This window comes from Somniosus microcephalus, chromosome 18, assembly GCF_052327205.1.
Source record: "Somniosus microcephalus isolate GS21.2 chromosome 18, FLI_Smic_1.0, whole genome shotgun sequence".
Taxonomy (NCBI): domain Eukaryota; kingdom Metazoa; phylum Chordata; class Chondrichthyes; order Squaliformes; family Somniosidae; genus Somniosus; species Somniosus microcephalus.
The window spans coordinates 20151190-20175879 of NC_141004.1; the positions used below are offsets into that span (position 1 = coordinate 20151190).

Here is a 24690-nt window from a genome sequence, read left to right on the forward strand (position 1 = left end):
TCCCGATGGCCCGCCTCCTCTAACTTGGCGTGGTCGAGATGTCGGTGTTCAGGTGAGTGATGTGTGGATGAGTGCAAAGGTAAGTGTGTTTGGTGTGTCTAAAGTGATTAAAGAAGTGTAAATTACCTTTTCTTACCTTTTCAGCCTTCCTTCCTTTAGGTCCCGGGAGTCCCTCATCTCACCGGCACAGAAAGCAGAATGGCTGCGAACTGTCAAAAGTGACAGCCTTCAGCTTTCTGTGCAGCAGAGATTTCTAACCGAGTCTGTGGAGAAGGGCTCAGGTTAGAAGTAAGACTGTCAGTGTTTGACAGCTTCAAACAGCTGTGAAAACACTGATATTTCATCTGTCAAAACCTCCTGACAGATGAAATTTCAGTCTGTGACATCACCTGTTGCCGGGTGGCCCTTAATTGGCCTGCTGAGCCTGCTGGGCGGGCTCAAGAAGATCAATCAAGTTAAATCAAATCAAATCAAATCAAATCAACTTTTATTGTCATTGTTAGTGCACAAGTGCAGTACAACGAAATGTAGGCTTGCGGCTCCCGAGAGTGTACATTTAGATTAAGACATTTAAACATTCAACATACATTTGGCTTGTAATACATTAACATAAACATAATAAAGTGCATTGGCAGATGTGCAGGCTTTAGAGTTTATTTGTGGAGTTCAGTAGGATGACAGCCCTGGGAAAGAAGCTGTTCCTAAATCTGGTCGTATGGGTGCGAATGCATCTGTAGCGTCTCCCAGATGGCAGGAGGGCGAACAGACTGTGGCTGGGGTGGGTAGGGTCTTTGATGATGGACCGTGACCTCCATAAACAGCGTTTCTGGTATATGTGCTCTATGGTCGGTGGGTTGGCTAGAACTCGATGGAGGCGGGACTACAACCCCGAAAGTTGTAGTCGCGCCTCCTACCCGACTCCCGAGTTAAATTCCTGCCCGTTGTTTCCCCTGGCTGGAGTGTCGAGAACTAGGGGCATAATCTCAGGATAAGGGGTAGGCCACTTAAGACTGAGATGAGGCAGAATTTCTTCACTCAGAGGGTTGTGAATCTTTGGAATTCTCTGCCCCAGAGGGCTGTGGATGCTGAGTCTTTGAGTATATTCAAGGCTGAGATCGATAGATTTTTGGACTCTAGGGGAATCAAGGGATATGGAGATCGGGCAGGAAAGTGGAGTTGAGGTTGATGATCAGCCATGATCTTATTGAATGGCGGAGCAGGCTCAAGGGGCCGTTTGGCCGACTCCTGCTTCTTATGTTCTATAAATTCCCCAGCTGCCGTGGTGGGATTTGAACTCATGTCTCCAGATAATTAGTCCAGATTACTCTGGATTACTAGTCCAGTAACATAAGCACTATGCTACCCTACCCCTCGTACATTCATGGCTTTAATTTTTTTAAATACTCTTTTTAAAAAGAGATACCAATTTTACTACTGCCGTGGGGTGGGATCTCTCCTCTGCTTCGGGTCACCAACCCTCCAGGATTGTCCGGGAGTTCCCAGGAATTACAGATTCATCCAAAGGCAAAATGCTGCGGATGTTGGAAATCTGAAATATAAACAGAAAGTGCTGGGAATACTGATCTGCTGAGTAGTTCCAGCAATTTATGTTTATATTAAAGTTTCATCTCCTGGACCAATGCAAGACAACAATTATGATAGGAATTCAATTAAAATTGTGGGGTTTTTTTTCCCTCCTTTTTTTTGTGAGCATTTTCATTTATTGGTAACTAGCTGGAGTGCCCGGCGGTGCCGAGGGTTTTTTGAGGGCATGTTGTTATGAAAAAAGTAGAAATAATTTTTATATATATAAAAGAGTTTGTCTGTCTGTCTGTCTGTGTGGGAAGGAGAGAGAGAGAGAGAGGGAAAGAGAGAGAGAGAGACTGGGGGGGGAGAGAGAGACTGGGGGGAGAAGAGAGAGACGGGGGAGAGAGAGAGAGAGAGAGAGACTGGGGGCAGAAGAGAGAGACGGGGGGGAAGAGAGAGAGTGAGACTGCTGGATTTAGTTCGGGATTAGCCTGGAGAGAGAGGGGGGGAGGGAACGCCTCAGGCCTGGCCCGATGCACCCCTACGAAGGAAAGAAGGAAGGAAGATGGTGAGCTCTCCCTCCCTCTCCCACCCCCCTCACTCTTTCCCTCTCTCACCCTCTGTCTCTCCCTCTACCTGTCTCTGCCTGCTTTACTCTCTCTCCCTCCCTCCCCTCTCCTCTCCCTCCCTCCCCCCTCTCCTCTCCCTCCCTCCCCCTCTCCTCTCCTCTCCCTCCCTCCCCCTCTCCTCTCCCTCCCTCCCCCTCTCCTTTCCCTCCCTCCCCCTCTCCTCACCCTCACTCCCCCTCTCCTCTCCCTCCCTCCCCCTCTCCTCTCCCTTCCCCTCTCCTCTCCCTCGCTCCCCCTCTCTCCCTCCCTGCTCTCTCTCCCTACCCCGTCTCTGCTTTACTCTCTCCCGCCCTCCCCTCTCCCCCTCCCCCTCTCCTCTCCCTCCCTCCCTCCTCTCCCTCCCTCCCCCTCTCCCTCGCCCCTCCTCTCCCTCCCTCCCCCTCCCTCCCCCCTCCTCTCCCTCCCGCCCCCTCCTCTCCTTCCCCCTCTCCCTCCCCCCCTCCTCTCCTTCCCCCTTCTCCTCTCCCTCTCCCCTCCCCCTCCCCTCTCCCCCCTCTCCTCTCCCCACCCCCTCCTCTCCCCCCTCTCCTCTACCCCCCTCTCCTCTACCCCCCCTCTCTCCTCTCCCCCCCCTCTCCTCTCCCTCCCCCCGTCTCTCCTCTCCCTCCCCCTGTGTCTCCCTGATTTCTCTCTCTCCCTCTCTCTCTCCCTTTCCTCAGAGCCCGGACGCGGTGACCCGAAGCCCCCGTGTGCGGATCAGCGCCTCAGGGCCAGCCCGTGCGTGGCCTAGCGCGTGAGGCCCGGCCCGACTCACCTTAGCTCAGGTCCCGCTCCGGGCCGCCGCCGACGTTCACGCCACGCGCTGTCTCCCGCCCCGCCCAGCCTTTACCAAGATGGCGGCGATGGCCATGCTCGGCTCCACCCCGCCCCGGAAGCCTTTACCAAGATGACGGCGATCGCGGGCCGCTGGTTTGGAATCGGGGCCCAGCGGGACGGGCGGTGCCTAGCTCAGGCGTGGCTGGCGAGGAGAGGCCGAGGCTTCGAGGCCTGAGGCCTGCAGGCAGCTCATCCACCGCCGGGGTGGGGGAAAGCCCGAGTCCCCTTTGCAAATGGATTTTTTTTTTCTTTTAAAACCTACTTTTTTTTTGCTGGAGATCTATATTCCATATCATTTAATCCCCATTACCACACACACAAAGTGGGAAAAATAAATCAATAGTTAGGAATCAAGATGGCCGCCACTCACCTCAGCTCAGAAGGATTAGGCCCGCCCACACACGCAATGAAACGCCCCCCCGTGACGCACCGATTGGTCAACCATCAGGTCACTCAACTGTAGGATTGGTCAACCATCACATCACTCAACGCTATCCCCTGTAGGATGGCCAGCGCACACACACAATGAACCCCCCCCGTGATGCACCGATTGGTCAACCATCACGTCACTCAATGCTATCCCCATTACGATTGGTCAACCATCACGTCACTCAATGCTAATGAGCGGAGTTGTCCGTTTTTTGAAAGTTTTTTGTATACTGTCCGAACAATTTTTGTCTGACCAAAAAGTAAATACACCTATGACACTTCCATAATCATAAGCTTTCTTTTGATATAACATATGTGTAGGTACGCTCTATAACTTTTGAGTGTATAGAGGACATACAGACAGACAGACAGACAGACAGAAGAGCTCTTTTATATATATAGATAGATAAAAATATTGGAAATGGGGGCAAAAAAGGTTGTTTGACCGGGCGGGACAGTCGGAGGCGGGAGTCAGGTGAGGAAAGCTCCAGGAATACATCTGACTAGAGTTGGCAACCCTAGCTCTGCTAGGCCTCTCTGAACTGGCTCCAATGCCAACAACTGGTGACTGTGTCATTAATCTCATCTGACACTTGCTCCAGAGCTACAAATTTCCCAATCAGTCGCATGGTTTCTTGGGGGTGTGGGCTTAGGGGGCGGGGAGGTGGTGGTTAGCGAGTTTGGTGTCTCGGGATTGAGTCTCAGGCTTGACATCACTGGAGGAAGAAACTGAAGGAAAGAATGTGGAATATATGAAAACGTACATCGGGAAAAGAGCAGCTGGTCCATTTTTAAAAATTTGTTTATGGGATGTGGCAATGCCAGCATTTATTGCCCATCCCTAATTGCCCTCAAGAAGGTGGTGGTGAGCCGCCTTCTTGAACCGCTGCAGTCCGTGTGGTGAAGGTGCTCCCACAGTGCTGTTAGGGAGGGAGTGCCAGGATTTTGACCCAGCGACGATGAAGGAACGACGATATACTTCCAAGTCAGGATGGTGTGTGACTTGGAGGGGAACTTGGAGGTGGTGGTGTTCCCATGCGCTTGCTGCTCTTGTCCTTCTAGGTGGTAGAGGTCGTGGGTTTGGGAGGTGCTGCCGAAGAAGCCTTGGTGAGTTGCTGCAGTGCATCTTGTAGATGATACACACTGCAGCCATGGTACGCTGGGGGTGGAGGGAGTGAATGTTTCAGGTGGTGGATGGGTTGCCAATCAAGCGGACTGCTTTGTCCTGGATGGTGTCGAGCTTCTTGAGTGTTGTTGGAGCTGCACTCATCCAGGCAAGTGGAGAGTATTCCATTACGCTCCTTACTTGTGCCTTGTAGATGGTGGAAAGGCTTTGGGGAGTCAGGAGGGGAGACACTCGCTGCAGAATACCCAGCCTCTGACCTGCTCTTGTTGCCACAGTGGCTGGTCCAGTTAAGTTTCTGGTCAATGGTGACCCTGTCTCATACAACTGTGATGCCTTGTATATCATGTCAAGAGACTTCTTACCATGCCTCAAACCCCTACCAATGTTCCTGCTAATTTTGTTTGGCCCTGCGCGGTCCTTTTATGTGCGGGCCATTCAAAATACAGCGCGTTTGCAGTTTTTGTATTGAAAAGAGTTAGATTTTAAGGAACAGCTTAAAGGAGGAGAGAGAGGTCGAGAGGCGGAGGGGTTTAGGGAGGGAATTCCAGAGTTTAGGGCCGAGGCAGCTGAAGGCATGGCCTCTGAACCTCCAAAGTGTAGATGACACCTCCAAAGTGTGTGAAGTAACTTCTCAGCACAAGTATTGTGAACAAACCCTTTCACACAAGCAGGTAAGAAAGCAGTTGCAAGTGCTGAGTACAGGTAGACTGTCCTTTATCCGAAAACCTCGGGACCAGCCGTGTTTTGGTTTTCGGAAAATTTCGGATTTCAGAAGGTATTTTATAAGACTGGGAAATTTGTCGGGGGTGGGGGTCGGCGGGGGGGGTCGGCGGGGGGTGGGGGGTCGGGGGTGGGGGTCGGCGGGGGTGGGGGTCGGCGGGGGGGTCGTCGGGGGGTGGGGGTCGGCGGGGGTCGGCGTCGGCGGGGGGGTCGGCGGGGGGGGTCGGCGGGGGTCAGCGTCGGCGGGGGGGTCGGGGGTGGGGGTCGGGGTCGTGCGCACGACTTACGCTGAACGAAAAAACTTTCGGTTTTTAGAGGTTTTCGGTTTTCGGAAGTTCGGATAAAGGATAGTCTACCTGTACTTACTGGCATATTTCCCTGTCACGGCTTCAGCCCCTTTAATTGCCGTTGTCTTCTCACCTTGCTTTCATTGGTGAGTTCCAGTATTGAAAAGCCGGCAAGCTGGCTGTGCGGGTTCCCTGGAGCAGTGCCAGGTCCCATGAGAAACAAAAAAACAGATCAGAAACCCAAGACCAACTAGAGGGGAAAAAAATGGAAAATTCCTCTCCGAACCCTCTCAACGATCAAAATTAGTTATTGGTTTTTACCTTAATTCCAGCGTGAAATTCTGTCACTGCAGTAGTTGTCCTGACAATGCTATTGGTACTTGGTGTCTTCTCCATCATCCTATTACAAGGAGAGATTAAAAAAAAATAAGTACCAGCTTTCTGCTGTATGTGCTCTAGCTGTGTCCATCTAATAGGGAAGTAAGTAATATGTATGATCTAGAGGATGCATTGCAGCACCTCATAAGAACATAAGAAATAGGAGCAGGAGTCGGCCATTCGGCCCCTCGAGCCTGCTCCGCCATTCAATAAGATCATGGCTGATCTTCGACCTCAACTCCACTTTCCCGCCCGATCTCCATATCCCTTAATTCCCCTAGAGCCCAAAAATCTATTGATCTCAATCTTGAATATTCTCAATGACTGAGCATCCCCACCCCTCCGGGGTAGAGAATTCCAAAGATTCACAACCCTCTGAGTGAAGAAACTTCTCCTCATCTCAGTCCTAAATTGCCAACCCCTTATCCTGAGACTGTGATCCATTGTTCTAGACTCCCCAGCCAGGGGATACAGCCTCTCAGCATCTATCCTGTCAAGCCCTCTTAAGAATTTTGTATGTTTCAATGAGATCGCCTCTCATTCTTCTAAACTCCAGAGACTTTAGGCCCTTTCCACTCAATCTCTCCTCATAGGACAACCCTCTCATCCCAGGATCTCGCCTCACCAAACTTCCTTCAACAGTAGCTGCCTCTTCTGTGACCTCGACCACCAGAAGCAGCAATGCTGTAGGACCACCATCACCTCCCAGATCCCCAATCTAAGTCACACACAATCTTCTGACTTGGACGCATGCTCCTTGATCGTTATTGGGTCAACATTCTGGAATTCGCCATCCTGGGAGCATCAGCACCGAGGATTACAGGAATTCAAGGTGATGGCTCATCGCCACCTTCTCAGGGCAGTTGGGGATGGGCAATAAATGCCTGCCTTGCCCAACACCGAATTAAAAAAGAACTTCTAATTGGCCAAGCTCATGCCCGATTTCTTAATAAACTCCTACCCCATTCCATCTGCATTATTTCACAAGCTTTAACCTATTTATTTTACGTATGTAAAAATACTGCACCCAGAAATGCATCAAGCGTTTGAACATGAACTTTGCTGATCAGAATTTTTGTTGTAAGATCGTGACTGTGGCGACTCATGCTGGTGTTTGGTTAGCCCACCCACAAAGAATAAATGAGTAGAAGCAAAAGTGTAGAGTATTAAAAGAAATTGATCACTAACGTTTTAAAATCCAAGATGCTGAGAATGCACATACCCGCTTTTTATCGCTCCACCATTGGCGGCCGTACCTTCAGCTGCCGAGGCCCTAGGATCTGCAATTCCCTCCCTAAATCTCTCCGCCTCTCTCTCCTCCTTTAAGACTCTTTTTAAAACCTACCTCTTTGACCAAGCTTTTGGTCCCCCGTCTTAATAGCTCCTTATGTGGCTTGGTGTCAGATTTTGCATGTGACGCTCCTGTGAAGCGCCTTGGGATGTTTTACTATGTTAAAGGCGCTATATAAATGCAAGTTGTTGTTGTCGTCATAGAGCGGCACAAGGGTTCAAGTGCACTGTCTCTCTGGCCTTTGACTCCAGCCCAGCCTAACGGAATGAAGGTCCACGATGTGAAATGAGTGTGGCCAGTGTCAGGCCAGCTCCTGGTGGGATAGGCGTTCAGAGGGAAACTCTCCCCAATTAGGCCCTAAAGGGGGGAATTTTCCACTTTGGTGCCCCTTGCATGTGTCGGGACCCCAAAACGGGAAATCGTGCAGCCTGCGATTTTCTGTCCTTTTAATTGGCTAAAAACATAAAAATGTCTAAAGAAAAACGAATTAGCGCATAGTGAATAGACTAAAAATACAATTTAACTGCACTTTTTGACGCATTTAAGGGGAAGCTAGACAAGTATACGACAGAGAAAGGAACAGAAGAGTTTGCTGATAGGGGTCATAGAAACTTTGAGCCTGCTCCGCCATTCAATGAGATCATGACTGATCATTCAAATTCAGTACCCTGTCCCTGCCTTCTCCCCAGATCCCTTGGTCCCTTTAGCCTTAAGAAATATATCTAACTCCTTCTTGAATATATTTAATGAATTGGCCTCAACTGCCTTCTGTGGTAGAGAATTCCACAGGTTCACCACTCTCTGGGTGAAGAAATTCCTCTTCATCGCTGTCCTAAATGGCTTACCCCTTATCCTTAGACTGTGACCCCTGGTTCCGGACTCCCCCGCCATCGGGAACATCCTTCCTGCATCTAGTCTGTCTAGTCTTGTTAGAATTTTATGTTTCAATGAGATCCCCTCTCATTCTTCTAAACTCCAGCGAGTATAAGCCCAATCGACCCAATCTCTCCTCATACGTCATTCCTGCAATCCCAGGTATCAGTCTGGTGAATCTTCGCTGCACTCCCTCCATGGCAAGAACATCCTTCCTCAGATAAGGCGACCAAAACTGCACACATACTCAAGGTGTGGTCTCACCAAGGCCCTGTACAACTGCAGCAAGACATCCTTGTTCCTGTACTCAAACCCTCTCACTACGAAGGCCAACATACCATTTACCATTGTCAGATGAAGTAGGGCGGGAGGAGGCTCGTGAGGAGCATAAACACCGGCATAGACCAGTGGGGCCGAATGGCCTGTTTCTGCGCTGTAAATTCTATGTAAATCGAGCAGGCATTCCAGCCAGTGTACGGTTGAAATCAGGGGGTAAATCGTCAACTTGTCTGAGCGGATCATGGAAATGGGAATCGTGCAGTTTCGATATCGACAGACCAATCCGCAATGCCAGTTTGACACCTGGGTGGCAAGTTGATAATCAACCCTAGGACCCGTTGTCCCACGGGGACAGGAGTTTGAATGATGGTGTAGACTGATAATCAGACTCTCGTGTGCTTAACAGGCAAAGGATTTGATACTTCCAGGAGCCAGTAAGAACTTGCATTTATATAGCACCTTTCACGACCCCAGGATGTCCCCAAGCGCTTCACAGCCAATGATGTACTTTTCTTTTTGAAGTGCAGTCACTGTTTTAACTTAGGAAAATGCGGCAGCCAGTTTGCGCACAGCAAGCTCCCACAAACAGCAACGTGACCAGATAATCTGTTTTAGTGGTGTCGGTTGTGGGATAATTATTGGCCTGCCCTGCTGTATGCCTCAGAGACATGGACCATGTACAGCAGGCACCTCAAAGCACTGGAGAAGTACCACCAACGCTGCCTCCGCAAGATCCCGCAAATCCATTGGCAGGACAGGCGCACCAACATCAGTGTTCTTGCTCAGGCCAACATCCCCAGCATCGAAGCTCTGACCATGCTCAATCAGCTCCGATGGATGGGTCACATTGTCCGCATGCCCGACACGAGACTCCCAAAACAAGCGCTCTACTCGGAGCTCCGGCACGGCAAGAGAGCCCCAGGTGGGCAGAGGAAACGCTTCAAGGACACCCTCAAAGCCTCCTTGAAAAAGTGTAACATCCCCACCGACACCTGGGAATCCCTGGCCCAAGACCGCACAAAGTGGAGGAGAAGCATCCGGGAAGGCGCCGAAAACCTCGAGTCTCTTCGCTGGGAGCAAGCGGAAGTCAAGCGCAGGCAGCGCAAGGAGCGCACGTCAACCCAAGCACCCCACCCACCTGCCCCTTCAACCACCGTCTGCCCCACCTGTGACAGAGACTGTAGGTCCCGCATTGGACTCATCAGTCACCTGAGAACTCATTTTTAATGTGGAAGCAAGTCATCCTCGGTTCCAAGAGACTACCTAAGAAGAGAGAGAAGAAGAATTATTAGCCAGGACGCCGGGGATAACTCCCCGCTCTTCTGTGAACAGTGCCATGGGATCTTTTACATCCACCTGAAAGGGCAGACGGGGCCTCGGTTTAACGCCTCAGCCGAAAGACGGCACCTCCGACGGTGCAGCACTCCCTGAGCACTGCACTGGAGCGTCAGCCAAGTCTCTGGAGTGGGACTTGAACCCACAACCTTCTGACTCAGAGGCGAGGTGCTGCCCACTGAGCCACGGCTGACACCAAGTAGGATGATCGTCTCAGAGAAGAGGCTGAATGGTGGTACAAGGCCTACAACTGGGCAACATGGAGTGGCTGGAACAGTGGCCCACCTGAAACAGCTGGAAAGATGGTGGGAGACGTAAAGAGAGAAAAAGGCTGGGAAGGAAAAAATAAAAAGCTAAAAAAAAAACACCAACACCTGACATGAAAGAATGTTACCCAGCCCGATCTAATGCTAATACTCCAGCTTTTGCCTATTCGCTCCCAGGTCATTGCTAGCCAGGTCAGCAGTTCCTGGACCTTTTGCTGAACTATAATCAGATTAATATACTGAGAGGTTAGTGTTGTTTCTTGGTCATTACCTACCTGCTGACAAGTGGAGCAAACAGCCACAGGTTGGCCATGACTACATTCAGAGGGAAGCGAAGCTGCAAAAACAGAAAGGGATATTTACTTACACCGTACAGATTGAAACACAAAGATGACAAACATACTCCGCTTCAGTAGACTGGTTTGTATCATCAGTCTTTGTGCACTAATTCACGCACTCAAAATGCACCTTTGCACGTTTCTTGCTCCCTTGCACAACAACAACTTGCATTCGTCTAACGCCTTTAATGTAGCAAAACGTCCCAGGGCGCTTGGGCACCTGCACAATGTTTGTCTGTTTGGTGATTAAAAATAAATGGGTTTGTGTTCATCTATCTGGACCCCACGCTCTGGAATTCTCTCTCCGCCTCTCCACCTCCCTCTTCTCCTTTAAGAACCTCCTTAAAGCCCATCTCTTCACCCCTCCCAATATCTCCTTCTTTGGATCGTCATCCCTTATGCCTCTGTGAAGTACTTTGGGAGGTTTTTCTATCCTAACAACGCTGAGTAAATGCAAGTTGTAATAGCATTAAAAAAAACTTGTGAATTCAATTTCTAAACAGAACGGGGTAGACCTACCTGCTAAAGGCAGCATTGTATTTGCGACACTAGTGTATTATTAATGAGGAGCCGGAGGTTTAATGATCTTTTCAAACTGAAATGGCTCCAATACCATCTTCCAAAAAAAGACTTGCATTTCTGTAGTGCCTTCCAAAACCTCAGGATGTCCCAAAGCGCTTTACTGCCAATGAATTACTTTTTGAAGTGTAGTCATTGTTGTAATGTAGGAAACGCAGCAGCCAATTTGCACACAGCAAGCTCCCACAAACAGCAATGTGATAATTGTAATGTATGTACCTTTAAGGGGGAGAACTACTTTTTACAGCTCCTGTATCCTGTAGTACCGGCAGTGACCACACCTGTATATAAACCCTGAGTAGTGCTCTGTACAGTCAGTTGCAGTTTGAACCCTCATTCAGTAAACACCTATTGATCGTTCCCTGCAGTCTTTTGTCTGATTATTGAAGGACACAACATTAAGATACCCGGATCTAACATTGGCGACGAGAAAGATTCGAACCTACCTGCAACTCTGCATCACCTCCCAGGGATTCGCTCCTGGAGAACAGTGGAAGGAGGTCGAGTCCAGAAGCACGGGCATCGCAGGGGAGGCTGTCGAGAGCCAGGCTTGGCTTTCCAGTCACGGTGGTCCAGCAAAACGGGCTGGCAACAGGTACTGCACAGACCCTTCCCGGACAGCGGCGGCTAGAGCCGACCGACCGGCACAGAAAAAGGGCGAGCAGCGTCGACGGGGGAGAGAGAGAGGGCAGAGCGCACAGGGCGCAGCCGGTGTTCAAGGGCCGAGCGGCGTCAACGGGGGAGAGAGGCGAGAGAGAGCAGAGCGCAGCTGGTGTTCAAGGGCCGAGCAGTGTCAACGGGGGAGAGAGGCGCGCAGGAAAACGCGAGGCGCTGCCATTGCCACGAGGACCGCAGAGAGCGGCATTGGCAGCAGCGCAGGAGCAGCGCACGAAACCCACAGGGCGTCGCCATTTGCCACGAGGACCGGCGAGAGCGGCGTTGGCAGCAGCGCGGGAGACGCCATTTTAAGCCGCAGCGGGGAAGAAAGGAAAGTGCGGGAGACACCATTTTAAGCCGCAGCGGGGAAGAAAGGAAAGCGCGGGAGACGCCATTTTAAGCCAGTCTAACCACACCCAAAAATGCCGAAGAGTGGCAGTATCACAGCGTTCGACAATGAAGTCGAAGATTGGACGACATATGTCGAACGCGTAGAAGTATACTGCAAGGCGAATGAAGTGCCAGATGACAAGAAAGCGCTGGTATTGTTGAATTCAATGGGTGCAAAAACGTATGGCTTACTACGAAACCTAGTAACCCCAGAGAAGCCAGCAGAAAAGGATTTTGAAAACATAGTGTCAATCCTACAGGACCACTTAAACCCCACACCGCTGCTGATAGCAGAAAGATTTAAGTTTCACAAAAGGAACCAGCATAAAGATGAAAGTAATGCTGAGTATTTAACGGAACTGCGCAAGCTATCGAAACACTGCCAATTTGGAACGGGACTAGCAGATACTTTAAGGGACAAGTTTGTGTGTGGGCTTCAAAGTGAAGGAACCCAGAAATGGCTTCCATCAGAAAAGGATCTTACGCTGGACAAGGCTTTCAGCATTGCAGTATCACACGAAGCAGCCGCACGGGGCGCTGCCGAGATACAACGGAGATCGCAAGAATATGGCACAAATGAAATGTCATGCGGAACAGTGAAGTGCTATCGCTGCGACAGACAACACACGACCATAATGATTGCTGGTTCAAGGACAAAGTGTGCAGACAGTGTGGAAAAGTAGGACACATAGCAAGAGTCTGCAGGTCGGGAAAGAAAACCAGCAGCAAGAAATCTCCACAGGAGAAGTACAAGAAGGTACATAAAGTGACAGAGAGTAGTTCAGACGAACAGAAGAGTGATACAGACTCCGGAAGCAAGGAGCTGGGTTGTCTGAAACTACATAATGTGATCAAAACGGAGGATCACCAAACTATCTGGGTCACACTCAAGATAGACGGAGTCCAAGTGAAAATGGAATTGGACACAGGATCAGCCCTAACAGTCATAAACCGAAGGGCCTACAAGCGGCTATTCTCACATATACCCTTGAGAGATACAAAGATTGTCTTGAAGACGTACATGGGGCAAATAGTCTACCCCAAAGGAAAAATAAGGGTGAACGTTATATATAACGGCAAGGAAACACCAAAAATGGACCTATATGTATTGCCAGATGAAGGACCACCACTACTAGGACGTGAATGGATCCGGAAGATACAGTTAGATTGGCATTCCATACAAGCACTGACTGTAGATGCCAAAAAGGATGATGACGTCACACCTGGACGACTGTCAAAAATGCTAACTGACGCACAAGAAGTGTTCCAGCAGGGACTCGGAACATACAAGCACTGACTGTAGATGCCAAAAAGGATGACGACGTCACACCTGGACGACTGTCAAAAATGCTAACTGACGCACAAGAAGTTTTCCAGCAGGGACTCGGAACACTAAAAGGCATAACAGCGACGATCAAAATAGAGGAAAATGCAAGCCCAAAGTTTTTTAAGGCCAGACCGTTACCTTATGCGATCCGCCCAGCCGTCGAAGCAGAGCTGGAAGGTTTGGAACGTTCAGGAGTACTGTCCAAAGTGGACTGGAGCGAGTGGGCTACAGCCATCGTTCCTGTAATGAAGAGGTCGTTGAGTAATACGCCTGGGGAACCAAAGAAGGTTCGCATCTGTGGGGACTTTAAGGTGACAGTGAACCCGGTCCTTCACACTGTACAATATCTGCTTCCGTGGATTGAAGATATTTTCGCCTCGCTATCTGGAGGGAAACGTGTCACTAAGATTGATCTGGCCCAGGCGTACCTGCAGATGGAGGTAGAAGAAGCCTCGAAACAGTACCTCACGATCAACACTCATAAAGGTCTCTACCAATACAACCGGCTGGTGTTCGGGGTAGCATCAGCTCCGGCTATTTGGCAAAGGGCAATGGATCAAGTCCTGCAAGGGATTCCAGGGACCCAGTGTTATTTGGATGACATCCTGGTCATGGGCGAAAATGACAGTGATCACCTTGCCAACCTGGAGCAGGTGCTCACTAGATTGAAGGAATATGGGCTCCGAGCTAATCACCACAAATGCGAGTTTTTCCAGAAGCAGATCTCGTATTGTGTCCACGTTATTGATAAAGAGGGGTTACATAAGTCCCCTGAAAAGATTGAGGCAGTAGTCAAGGCTCCAGCACCGGAAAATGTGTCACAACTGAGGTCGTTCCTCGGGCTGGTGAACTACTACCATAAGTTCTTGCCGAATTTGTCTACCGTACTACACCCACTGAACACCCTACAGCAAACGGGGGTACCATGGAAGTGGAGTGACGAATGTAAATGAGCTTTCCAGAAGAGCAAAGCATTGATCACATGAAAAGAGGTGTTGGCTCATTTCAACCCAGCACTAACAATTTGGTTGGCGTGTGATGCATCACCCTATGGCATTGGAGCGGTGCTGTCGCACAAATTCCCGGACGGCTTGGAGAGGCCAGTAGCCTTTGCGTCTCGGTCACTAGCCTCAGCCGAGCATAACTACGCCCAGATTGATAGGGAGGCCCTCAGCCTAGTGTGGGGAGTGAAAAAGTTCAATCACTATCTGCACGGGCAGAAGTTCACCTTGCTGACTGACCACCAACCACTTGTCTCCATCTTTAATCCAAAGAAGGGCGTTCCGGTGATGACTGCGCAACGGCTACAAAGATGGTCCCTTTTCCTAGAGGCGCACCAATATGATATCGAGTATAAGGGCACGAAACAGCATGGAAACGCTGATGGGCTATCATGCCTGCCACTGTCTACTGCGGAGGAAGCACCAGCAGTGGATCCTGTCGAAATATTTCATTCGACTATAATTGAATGCTTGCCAGTAACTAACGCTGGTATAGAGAAGGAGACCCGAAATGACCCGACACTGTCTCAGGTATATGATTTGACGGTGAAGGGATGGCCAGCATATGGCGACTCACTGTTGCCAGCATTCTCATCCAGAAGAGAACAGCTGTCAGTATGCCAGGGGACCTTGATGTGTGGATCCCGAGTGGTAATTCCACCCAAGTTAAGGGAGAGAGTGCTCAATGAGCTTCACGAAGGTCATCTGGGAGGGGTGAAAATGAAAAGCCTTGCTAGGGCTTATGTGTGGTGGCCGGGGATCGATCAGCAAATCGAGGACCTGACAAAGAGCTGCTCAGGATGCCAGAAGGTCCAAAATGCACCGCCACATGCCCCTCTACACCCATGGGAGTGGCCCTCATCTCCATGGCAATGGGTGCATATTGATTTTGCTGGTCCATTCATGGACTCAATGTTTTTAATAGCCGTGGATGCGCACTCGAAATGGCCTGAGGTGATCAAAATGTCCTCCACCACCACGGAGAAAACGATTGCAGTCCTACGGGCCATTTTTGCCAGGAACGGCTTGCCAGAGTAGATTTGCTCTGATAACAGACCACAGTTTGTGTCCGAAGAGTTTCGAAGATTTATGAAAAGGAATGGGGTAAGGCATTACACATCCGCCCCGTATCATCCAGCCACAAATGGATTGGCTGAGAGGTTCGTACAAACCTTTAAAAGAGCAGTAAAGGCCATGTGCGATGATGACATTCCACTGCAGCATAAGGTGGACAATTTCCTGTTAGCCTACAGAAATGCGACACATGCAGTCACCAACCAGGCCCCGGCCATGATGTTCTTTAACCGAAGGTTGAGATCTCATCTGGATTTGCTCAGACCAAATGTACGAAGAGATGTTGAGAATAAGCAATTCCAGCACATCAATGAGAAGCCGACAAGGAGCTTCAATGTAGGGTAACCAGTCTTGGCCCGCGACTACTGAACAGAGAAATGGCAACCAGGAACGATATGCACACGGCAGGGGCCACTAATGTACACAGTGGATGTTGGGGAGAACATTGTGAGACGCCATGCTGACCAGATCCTAGAGTCACAGGAACGAGTCAACCCCATGTCTCGGCCATACGTACCTGGTGAGGAACCCGACGTACAGGTCGCATCTACCTCAGAAACAATAGCATTGGAAGCTGATGAATCAACTGACGACAGGGTGTTAGAATCGCCTCCGCACCAAGAGCGAGACACTCGGGAAAGGCGTTATCCAGAAAGAATCAGGAAGCCTCCCCAAAGACTGAATTTATAAATAGACTATTTCCAGTTAATGTTGCATGTTAAAAGTGTTAATTGTAATTAGTTTGATATTTAATTGTTAAATGAGTGTTATGGTACTGTTAATCTAAAAGGGGAGGAATTGTAATGTATGTACCTTTAAGGGGGAGAACTACTTTTTACAGCTCCTGTATCCTGTAGTACCGGCAGTGACCACACCTGTATATAAACCCTGAGTAGTGCTCTGTACAGTCAGTTGCAGTTTGAACCCTCATTCAGTAAACACCTGTTGATCGTTCCCTGCAGTCTTTTGTCTGATTATTGAAGGACACAACATTAAGATACCCGGATCTAACAATAATGACCAGATAATCTGCTTTAGTGATGTTGGTTGAGGGACAAATATTGGCCAGGACACCAGGGATAACTCCTCTGTTCTTCTTCAGAATAGTGCCACGGGATCTTTTATGTCCACCTGAGAGAGCAGACAGGGCCTCTGTTTAACATCTCATCTGAAAGACAGCACCTCCGACAGTGCAGCGCTCCCTCAGCACTGCACTGGGAGTGTCAGCCTAGATTTTTGTGCTCAAGTCGCTGGAGTGGGACTATGAACCCACAACCTTTGGACTCAAGAGGTGAGGTGTGTTACTAATTGAGTCACAGCTGACACTATGATCACTATAATCACCCAGGTCAGCTCACAGGTCGCAGAATTCAGTGCAACCAACTCACTTGGTTCCTGTACCACTGTGGTAGAGCTGAAGGAAGACGAGATTCAGGGGGGCATGTCTCATAAATGCATTGTGTCATATTGGCATTGCACAATGCATTTTGGTGGAAACTGGGCCAGAATGACAGAAAACACTATTGTTGTAAGCAGAAAGGAATCAGGACTGCCCTGGATTCTGAGCACCAGAATTTTTTTTTAAGTCATATCCATGCGTAAAAATAGACAGAGGATATGAAAGATAGCCCATTTTTTCCCCCAACATGTAGATGAAAGTGAAGGAAAAGACAAAAAAAAGTCTATGTTGATCAGACTTATGCTGCTTTTCTTTGCACGAGCTGCCTGCTGAAGTCTTTTCCCCAGTGATCAGATTTGTGTGAAACGATTAGCAAAGGGTGGACTAACACGAGAGGAGCTGTTCGACTGAGTAGGCTGTTTCTGTGCTGCAACATTCTACGACTCTATGCTGTAACACGGAACTGAACTATCAGCACAGGCAGAAGTGATGCTGGGAGGCTGGGTGTGGTAACAAGATGCCTTGGTTTTGGCACTCGGAAGATTGTGGTTATCACAGCCTTGAGCTTTACACTGACAATGTTGCAGAATGCGTTCCATGCATAACATAAAATTCTGAAATCGCACTGGGGGCAATCAATTTCTGTGACACAAAATTCTCCTGTGAGAACCTGCGAAGTTTAACGCAGCGAGTGGTTAGGATCTGGAATGCACTTCCTGAAAGGGTGGTGGAGGCAGATTCAATCGTGGCTTTCCAAAGGGAATTAGATAAGTACCTGAAGGAAACAAAATTGCAGGGGCTTCGGGGAAAGGGCGGGGGAGTGCGACTAGCTGAAGTGCTCTTGCAGAGAGCCGGCACGGGCTCGATGGGCCGAATGGCCTCCTACTGTGCTGTAACCATATGATTCTAACAACAGCCACAAAGAAGATGAAAACCATTCGCACACCCCAAATCTAAAACTCAACAAGACAGTTGTAAGGTGCTTTTACCATTAGTACCTAGCAATGTAAAGCTAATGTTTGTGCCACACAAGTGTCAGGCAATGACCATTTCCAACAAGATAGAGCATAACCATCTCTCCTTAACATTCAACGGCATTACCATGGCTGAATCCCCCACCATCAACATCCTGAGGGTCACCATTGACCAGAAACTGAACCGGACCAGCCACATAAATATTGTGGCTACAAGAGCAGGTCAGAGGCTGGGTATTCTGCGGTGAGGGAATCACCTCCTGACTCCCCAAAGCTTCTCTACTACCTACAAGGTACAAGTCAGGAGTGTGATGGCTTACTCTGCACTTGCCTGGACGAGTGCACCTCCAACAACACAAGAAGCTCGACACCTTCCAGGACAAAGCAGCCCGCTTGATTGGCACCCCATCTAGCACCTTAAACATTCACTCCTTCCACCACCAGCGTACCGTGGCTGCAGTGTGTATCATTTACAAGATGCACTGCAGCAACTCGCCAAGGCTTCTTCAACAGCACCTCCCAAACCTGCGACCTCTTCCACCTAGAAGGACAAGGGCAGCAGGCGCATGGGAACACCACCACCTTCAAGTTTCCCCTCCGAGTCACACACCATCCTGACTTGGAAATATATATCACCGTTCCTTCATCGTCGCTGGGTCAAAATCCTGGAACTCCCTCCCTAACAGCAGTGTGGGAGTACCTTCACCACACGGATTGCAGCGGTTCAAGGCGGCGGCTCACCACCACCTTCTCAAGGCAAATTAGGGATGGGCAATAAATGCTGGCCTTGCCAGCGCCGCCCACATCCTGAGAATGAATGAAAAAAAACTAATGAATGGTTTAAAGACCAGGGTTCATGCTTACACAAGCTTAGTGGAATTTGGCAGCTTGCGAAGTGATTTCACATGACGCGTAACGTGCTGTCAACACCCCATGCACTGGTTCGCAGCTTCCAGACCTGTACTTCACGGTGTACCAGCATAAAAAGTTCATGTGGCAGCAACAACAGCATCATGTGATACGAGGCTATCTGTGCTTGACCACCCCCTCACCCACCCCACCCCTGACGTGCCCCAGATCGCAGCTGGCCTGAACGCCCACAGTTCTGATCTTAGTCAAAGATGAAATGCCACTAACCTGGATTCTACCCAAACCAGAACATTTCTGCAAGGTTGCTCCCTGCCTCTCAAAACAAAACTCCAGAATGCCTCCAGAACCTTACATCTCTGACCAACTGAAAAGAACCCTGTCTTTATGGGTCAGAGCCAATTATACGTCACAGAGATAGAAAGATCTCTTCCAAGAAAATAGCAGTCTGAACAAAATTTCTTTCAACGTTTCAGTGAAAACCTCAAGTTTATTCCTGGCATGGAGATTCTTAAATCCAGTCTCTCTTGCTGCTATGCCTCTTTGGTGATATCACCGTCGGGCAGAAATTCAGATCGGCTCCATGGTAATGAGCAGGCGGCTTACGGAACCTGAAGTTGGGTCTCCTGTGCTGTTAGGTCACTCCAGCGACATCATCAACAGGGAGAGTCTGGAGGGACTCCACACAAGACAGCAGGGTCCATGACCTCAAACCAGGCTGCGAACCGTTCTGGAGCTGTCAAACCTCAAGGAATAGGCTGAGCAAGCTACATCCCTGCCCTACAGCTTGAGGGGTTCCTTAGGCTGGGTACCTCGAGTGGTTCTTAACCTGGTTTGAAGTCATGGCCCCTTTTTTGTTTTGTTTGGAGTCACTCGGGACTCTCCCAGTTGATAATGTCACTGGAGCAGCCCATCATCAGGAAGGGAGTGGATGGGAGGTTCTGTACGCCATTAAAAATAAATTAACATTTCAACATTACAAAACATTCAACTCAGTCTATTATGGGGGTGGTAGTCCAGATGTTCTGGCTGGGACTGAGGTGAGCAGGTAATGAAAAATGTGACCAGGAGGCGTAGAAGGGCGAAATAGTATAAATATATCAGATAAGGAATTTAAAGATCTTGTAACATAATTTACTAAGATCAAACTATATTGTTGAAGTTTTTTTAATACTCTCATTACTACAAATCACCTACTGTGTGTGACACAAGGCTGAATAAATCTGTGATGGGCAAGATGTGACTCCCTTAACTCTTTAAGACATAACGGGCATTACAGGCAGTATAATGGGTTTGCCCTTAGGGACAAGTTTCTCACAAAAGTTAAAAGCATACCTTATGTACCAAATCTAATGTAACCAGAGATTATTCTAGAAGCCTGGGTAGAAATATCAATGTAATTACTGTAGAAATTACTTTTTTTTACATTATTGCTTGTTCATTTTATGTGCTGTCTTTTTATGTCTTTTATTTATTTTATGTCTGCTTTATTTATATTTAAAGTATGTATGCGTGTATATGTCGGTATGTGTTTTTTTGTGATGGCGCCGATGAAGATGGCTGCCGTCCTTGCGAGCTCCGTGCGTACCAGGCAGCTAAGTGTTCTTGCTGCTTGGTGCTCTCGGCTCGTCACGAAAAAAACATTTCACTGACTAGATTACACTTCTTGGCCTAGAAATTCAGTATAGCCACGTTCGGGGCGCTAAAGTCAGGCGGCCGCTAAAGTTTGCGCCCGGTGCAAGTTCGTGCCACCTTCGCCGATATTCAGTCGCATCGCCCCAAGAGGTGGCTGCTGCGCTAAAACAGGCGATGCATGACTATCTTTAGGCGCTAAGCCGGCGGTCCGGGGCGATACCCCCGAGGGCGGGCGCTGCGCAGGTGCGGCGAGTTGCTGATTGACGGCAGACACTCTGGTGCCGGTCAGCTCTTAAAGGGGGAGGGTGGATTTGTTTGCCTGCCACGCCCTGCACCCTGCAGCCCTGAAGCAAGGCCTGACCACTTCTGCTTCATCTGTGCAACGCCCAGGGCTATGGAGAAGGCCAGCATTTGCACCCATTGCAGCCCCCATTATATGTTTGCAAACAATGATATGACACTGAAGGCAAATACAAGTGGAAAGCTGTGGCCTGAAGCCACAAGTACCTGTCCGAGTGTTGAGCCAAAGCAGAAAGCTCTCTACCTTTGTCTCTCTGCAAAGATCCGTCTCTCAAAAAGGAGTGCTGCAAAATGGCAGCCTTTTCTACTGCAGGAGGTGTGCCCTTTAATTTGCGCCCCCCGCGCCTCGTATCGACTGAGAACCGTTCCCCTCTACCAGTCGCAAGGGGCGCCAGGTGCACAATAGGGCGTCGCCACTGAATTTCCGGTTTGGGGCGCACAAAGGGCGTTGCACGAGGAAATGACGTCAGGATCTGCGCGCGCAGCTGAGCGCGCGCAAAGACTTTGCGCCGCCGCTAAATCTTGAGTGAAGTTGGGGAGAGGCGCAGATCGCGCTGCGCCCAGCCGCTAGCCGCCTAGCGCCGAACATCTCCTCCTCCTAAGGCGCTACCGGCTGGCGCAAGCAACTGAATTTCTAGGCCCTTGTGTTTAGTTATGTGACCAATAAAATTGTAATTGTAATTGTAATTGTAATGTATAATAGATTAAGGGAATAAGGTGGGCCTCAGCTTAAGGTCTCATCCAAAAGACAGCACCTCCAACAGTGCAGTATTTACTCAGTACTGCACTGAAATGTCAGCCTAGATTATATGCTGAAGGCTTGAACCCACAAAGCCTTCTGACTCAGAGTCAGAATAGTCTTGATGAGCCAATTGCACCTCTCCCATTTCATATTTCCCCAGGTATATCTGTACCTTTCATTCCCAGGCCATACTTTATCTGGAAAGTGTCAGCTGTGGCTCAGTGGGTTGCACCCTCCCCTCTGAGTCAGAAGGTTGTGGCTTCAAGTCCCATTCCACGGACTTGAGCACATAAAAAGCTAGACTGACGCTCCAGTGCAGTGCTGAAGGAGTGCTGCACTGTCGGAGGTGCCGTCTTTCGGATGAGATGTTAAACTGAGGCTCAGTCTGCTCTCTCAGGTGGACATAAAAGATCCCATGGTGCTATTTCAAAGAAAAGCAGGGGAGTTATCCCCAGTGTCCTGGCCAATATTTAACCCCTCAACCAACATAACAAAAACAGCACGGTGGCATAGTGGTTAGCACTGTTGCTTCACAGCGCCAGGGACCTGGGTTTGAATCTGGCCTCGGGTGACTGTCTGTGTGGAGTTTGCACATTCTCCCCGTGTTTGCGTGGGTTTTCTCCGGGTGCTCCGGTTTCCTCCCACAGTCCAAAGATGTGCAGGTTAGGTTGATTGGCTATGATAAAAATTGACCCTTAGTGTTAGGGGGATTAAATACGTGGGGTTACGGGGATAGGGTGGGATATGTGTCGGTGCAGGCTCGATGGGCTGAAATGGCCTCTATCTGTACTGTGAGGTTTCTGTGATTCTGTGATTGATGTGCGGGTTAGGTTGATTGGCCATGATAAAAAAAAATTGGCCCTTAGTGTTAGGGGGGATTAAATACGTGGGGTTACGGGGATAGGGCTTGGGTGGGATAGCTGTCGGTGTAGGGACCGGGTGCTAGGGTTTGGATGATCAGCCATGATCTCATTGAATGGCGGAGCAGGCTCGAAGGGCCGAATGGCCTACTCCTGCTCCTATCTTCCATGTTTCTAGATGATCTGGTCATTATCACATTGCTGTTTATGGGACCTTGCTGTGCGCAAATTGGCTGCTGCATTTCCCACATTACAACAGTGACTCTACTTCATTGGCTGGAAAGCACTTTGAGATGTCCGGTGGTTGTGAAAGGCGCTATATAAATGTAAGTCTTTCTTTTCTGGTTGGCTCAGCCAAAAGTAAAAGCCATGACTGATTCTTGAAAAACATTACTGAGGGATCGCTGTGCAAAACAGTTTTACATAAACATTTCATATCGCTATTTATTCGTTGTCCAACTGTGAACTGCAGTTTGCTAAGATAAACACGCCATGTGATGAGTGAAGATATGACCTGATTGCTTTTGACCTTGATATAACTCAGTTTGAAAACATTTCATAAACATTTGGAGCAGAACCTCAAAATGAAGGCAACATATTTTTGTATATAGAGAGAAATTTGCAACATGTGAGTTTTCAATACAGATACAAACTGTGGACCAATGCCAAAAATATTCAGCAGCTTGATCCTGAGACATTTCATTGAACTAGTTTTCAACTTGTTGCTAGGATTCTGGTGGTCAGTTATTCTGATTCAAATCAGCTGATTCTCAACACAGTTGCACGTTGCAACAAGCCAAGTTTCACTACAAAATGGGCCTGTGTATCTGCTTCTTACTGAGGCCACTTCACAGCTCCGATTTTATACAATGCGAGTAAACTACAAAGCCTAATGATGAGACAAGTCAATGCAAAAATGAAACAGATAGGAAGACTTGCATTTCTATAGCGCCTTTCACGAGCACCGGACGTCCCAAAGCACTTTACAGCCAATGAAGTACTTTTTGAAGTGTAGTCACTGTTGTAATGTGGGAAACGCGGCAGCCAATTTGCACACAGTAAGATCCCACAAACAGCAATGTGGTACTGTCCAGATAATCTGTTTTAGTGATGCCAACTGAGGGATAAATATTGGCCAGGACACTGGGGAGAACCTCTTCGAGATAGTGGCCATGGGATCTTTCACATCCACCTGAGAGAGCAGACGGGGCCTCAATTTAACATCTCATCTGAAAGGCGGCACCTCCAACAGTGCAGCATTCCCTCAGCACTGCACTGGAGTGTCAGCCTAGATTTTTGCCTCTGGATTGAGAACCTGAACCCACAACCTTCTGGTTCAGAGGCGAGGGTCCTACCCACTCAGCCACTGGCTGACACATAGCTAGAAGGAAAAATAAACCTGTTATAGGAAAACATGGAGTTTCTGTTGGTGTTTTTTGGATGTTCCTTGTAACTTCGATGGAAGATCGGCGAAAACGTTGGGGAAAATGCCGTAAATGCCTGTTTACGCTGTTTCTCTGGGTTCCTAAGTTGAGGTGGGAAATCTGTGAAAATTCCACCCCCATGGTGTTTAAGCAAGACCTGAATTTATTTTTTTCTCTTTTCAAGTCTCCCTAACGCCACAAGCAATCACTTAACAAGTAGGCGGGGAGGCGACATGCTCCCAAGTTTGTGGCAACTGGCCACTTGGTTATTGTTTGTCAGTCACGCTGGGAAATGCCTCACCTCTGCTTCATGCCTCTGAGGGCCTGACTGAAATCAGGAACTCATCCTGTGAGGAAGTTGCAAAGAGAAAATCTGCCTGCGAGCAGCGTGCAGCACCACAAACACCGAGGATGTTGTTGCAATTCTGACAGTCTCTTAACTGCAAAAAAACAATTTCCTTAAGCAGATCCCAATCTATAAACTAAAACTTGTGTGCCGTAACATAATGTGAACAGGACAACATGCCACAGATCTAATGGCTAACTTGTTACCGTGGCATTTTGCACTGGAAACTATTGGGCTGCCCCATGCATTCACCATCAAAAGACAGTTACTATCACCTAGTCACACTGTTAAGCTAGGTGTTAATCCAATATTGCTGTACCAATGATTCGCAAGGCATGATGGACTACTTGACATGCAGTGAATAGTTTAAATGTAAAAACTGATGCAGGACTGTGGGAATGCAGTACACATAGATAAGAAAGGACAGGAACAGGATGTTTAGATAACTGTTGGAGACAGTCTCATGGTCGAATTTTGTTGAAAGCAAAAGTGAATTTTAAACAGAACTCTGTAAAAAGAAACAAATGACTTGTGCAGCGTGTGATCGCCTAGTTTTCTGTATTCTCATGATGACTTGCAATTTATGAAAATGTATAAATATTGTAGCCCCGTGAGTCTAAGGGCGCAAGAGTGAAGTCCAGTACTGGTTACCGGAATAAAACTTTACTTATTTTACAGTTTCTGACTTTGTGTATTACTGAGAAAGTGACAATAGACTGACCGGCGTGTTGAGTCTCCTAAAGCAGCGAACCTTGATTCCCCAAGTTTGGGGTTGATCCTCCTCACAGAAGCGAGGGGTTAACAACACTTTTATTCGGGCT

General features: G+C 48.7%; 1 protein-coding gene across 3 annotated transcripts in view; it reads right to left on the reverse strand.

The window, feature by feature from the left end:
- The window catches only part of LOC147105087 (N-fatty-acyl-amino acid synthase/hydrolase PM20D1-like), a 99766-nt gene that overhangs the window by 29283 nt on the left and 45793 nt on the right, over positions 1–24690 (reverse strand). For all 3 annotated transcript variants that reach the window (XR_015081675.1, XM_086011164.1, XM_086011165.1), the window contains exons 7-8: positions 10232–10293; positions 5856–5934 (exon numbers count right to left, since the gene is read on the reverse strand). Coding sequence is in view for 2 of the 3 variants with exons in the window: in XM_086011164.1 (XP_085867290.1) it covers positions 5856–5934; positions 10232–10293 (141 nt within the window). In the remaining variant the exon portion in view is untranslated. The remainder of the gene's footprint in view (positions 1–5855; positions 5935–10231; positions 10294–24690) is intronic.